Here is a 2,022-nt window from a genome sequence, read left to right as displayed (position 1 = left end):
GAATCACAGGGATATATGTGTTTTGCTGGTTGTTAAGAGCACACAGAATTTTTTTCGACAACGCGACATTGATATGGAACAACAATTGTTTGGGTTGCATTTGCGAAGGATTTGCCTCACTCCCAGAGCCGAAACAACTGCGGTGATGACCGTTACAGTTGGCGCATGAGAATTTGTGTTCACTCGTTTCCCTCGTGCATTTGGAGGTTGCACAACCAATCTTAGAAGTGCGTTCTGTATGTTCTGTTCCGTGACGTCAGTGTTGAAGTGTGCAACTGTGGATAGTCCCGTTTCGGATATCAAAACTACACGTGGGGTAATTTGTCTTGTTGTTGCCCTTGTTTCTTCACGGAAGGAAGTTCTGTTATAGCTTCCCGTTTTTGATGATTTTTGGGCTATTCCATTTGGGAATTGTAGGTGTGAGTATCTGCATCTACACGGCGATAACAACACCACGAGAGGGGTGTTCATAGTTCATTACCAAGGGCAGAGCGTTGATATTTTGCTGAGCCAAATACCTTATTAGTCTTTTCCTGAGAATCCCAAGATAGTGTTTTATTTCCAAGTTCGGAATCGATCTCCAGACGCATTTGTGGAAAACCTATGGAGTCTGGGTATTACGTCTACCTAATATCAGGAAAGGCAAGCTGTAAAAGTGGAAACCGATTTAGTGTGAAATTGTTGTAAACGTTCTAACAGCAGTGTGCAATGTCAACTAATCCGGCTATACTGCAATAAGGAAGTGCTTTTTCAAGTTGTGCATTCTAATTTACGGAGAGACACGTTCTACTGGTTGTAAAAAAAGAAAAATAAGCCACTTATATGGGAAATTCGACAGATAGAAGTATATCCCGCGACACTGTCAGGCACGTTTGCTTCGTTTGAACGTGTGAAATATTGGATGGCCTGACTCGAAAGCTTGAAAGATAAGCTATATACAGTACCGATGTTCAATATGGATCTCTTTCTTAAAAAAGGATACGCTATTCTGTGCGGGTGTTTGGTAATTTTTGTAGCCCCGATGGTATTTTCCAAGGAGATAAAAATCGCCACGATTCTACCAGCAAACGATTCCAGGTTATTCTCTATCAGGAATGTGGCGCCTGCCATGGAGATAGCCATGGCATTGGTGTCCAAATCCCATAGACTTTTGGACGGGTATACGTTTAGCGTCAAATACGAAGACTCCGATTGCGATATTGCCGAGGGCATCAATAAAGCTATTAAATTCTACATGCAAAAAGAAGTGAATGCCTTCTTCGGGCCAGTCTGCGACTACGCCCTCGCTCCGGTATCGCGACAGGCAATTTTTTGGAATATCCCAGTTATTTCGGCCGGAGGAATGGCCATGGACTTCACAACGTCAAAGCTGACGGAGTACCGTTCCTTGACGAGGGTGGGGATGTTTAATTTCGTGTCTCTCTGCCGATTCTTCATGAGTGTCATGAATCACTTCAAGTGGAAAACGTTTAAGATTATTTACGACAAACCTGGCCAAGACAGCATCGTGACTGGTTTTTGTCATTTGACCACTGCGTCAATTCATTATTGCATGCTAGCAGAGGCACCTGAGATACAACAGTCGTTTTACCGCCTCGATCAAGCTAACAGCATCCACGAAATGCTAATAAATCAAGTGGGAGTCTCATCGGCGGGTGAGTAGAAATTTCCTTTACACTGTACATATATACTTATACATGTATAACAGTTAATGACTTGACACTTAATGGTTTGACTTACACTTAATGACACTACACTCATTGATATGGCACTTATTGACTCTACACTTATAAGTATGACACTTATTGACTGTGAATTCACTTAATTATTAATTTTCAGGCGCTGATGTGACACTTAACGACTTTGTACTTGTTGATGCGACACTTAACAACTTTGTCCTTATGGGATTGACACTTTAATGACTCTACACTTACTCACAGTTACTCTACTTAATACAATATTTGATGACTTTACACTGATTCATATGACATATATGGATGAACTCACACTTGCTGGCACTAA

The 2,022-nt window shown here is 41.5% G+C and overlaps 1 protein-coding gene across 1 annotated transcript; it reads left to right on the top strand.

Moving 5' to 3' along the window:
* The first annotated feature begins 1,021 nt into the window (after window positions 1–1,021).
* LOC135462484 (atrial natriuretic peptide receptor 3-like) lies at window positions 1,022–1,663 on the top strand. The gene has a single exon (XM_064739710.1). The coding sequence runs from the start codon at window positions 1,022–1,024 to the stop codon at window positions 1,661–1,663; it is 642 nt and encodes a 213-aa protein (XP_064595780.1).
* Window positions 1,664–2,022: the final 359 nt, after the last annotated feature.

The sequence above is a fragment of the Liolophura sinensis genome, chromosome 2 (assembly GCF_032854445.1).
Source record: "Liolophura sinensis isolate JHLJ2023 chromosome 2, CUHK_Ljap_v2, whole genome shotgun sequence".
NCBI classification, from domain to species: domain Eukaryota; kingdom Metazoa; phylum Mollusca; class Polyplacophora; order Chitonida; family Chitonidae; genus Liolophura; species Liolophura sinensis.
Note: the sequence above shows the minus strand (reverse complement) of the source record. Positions and strands in the feature narration are given on the sequence as shown.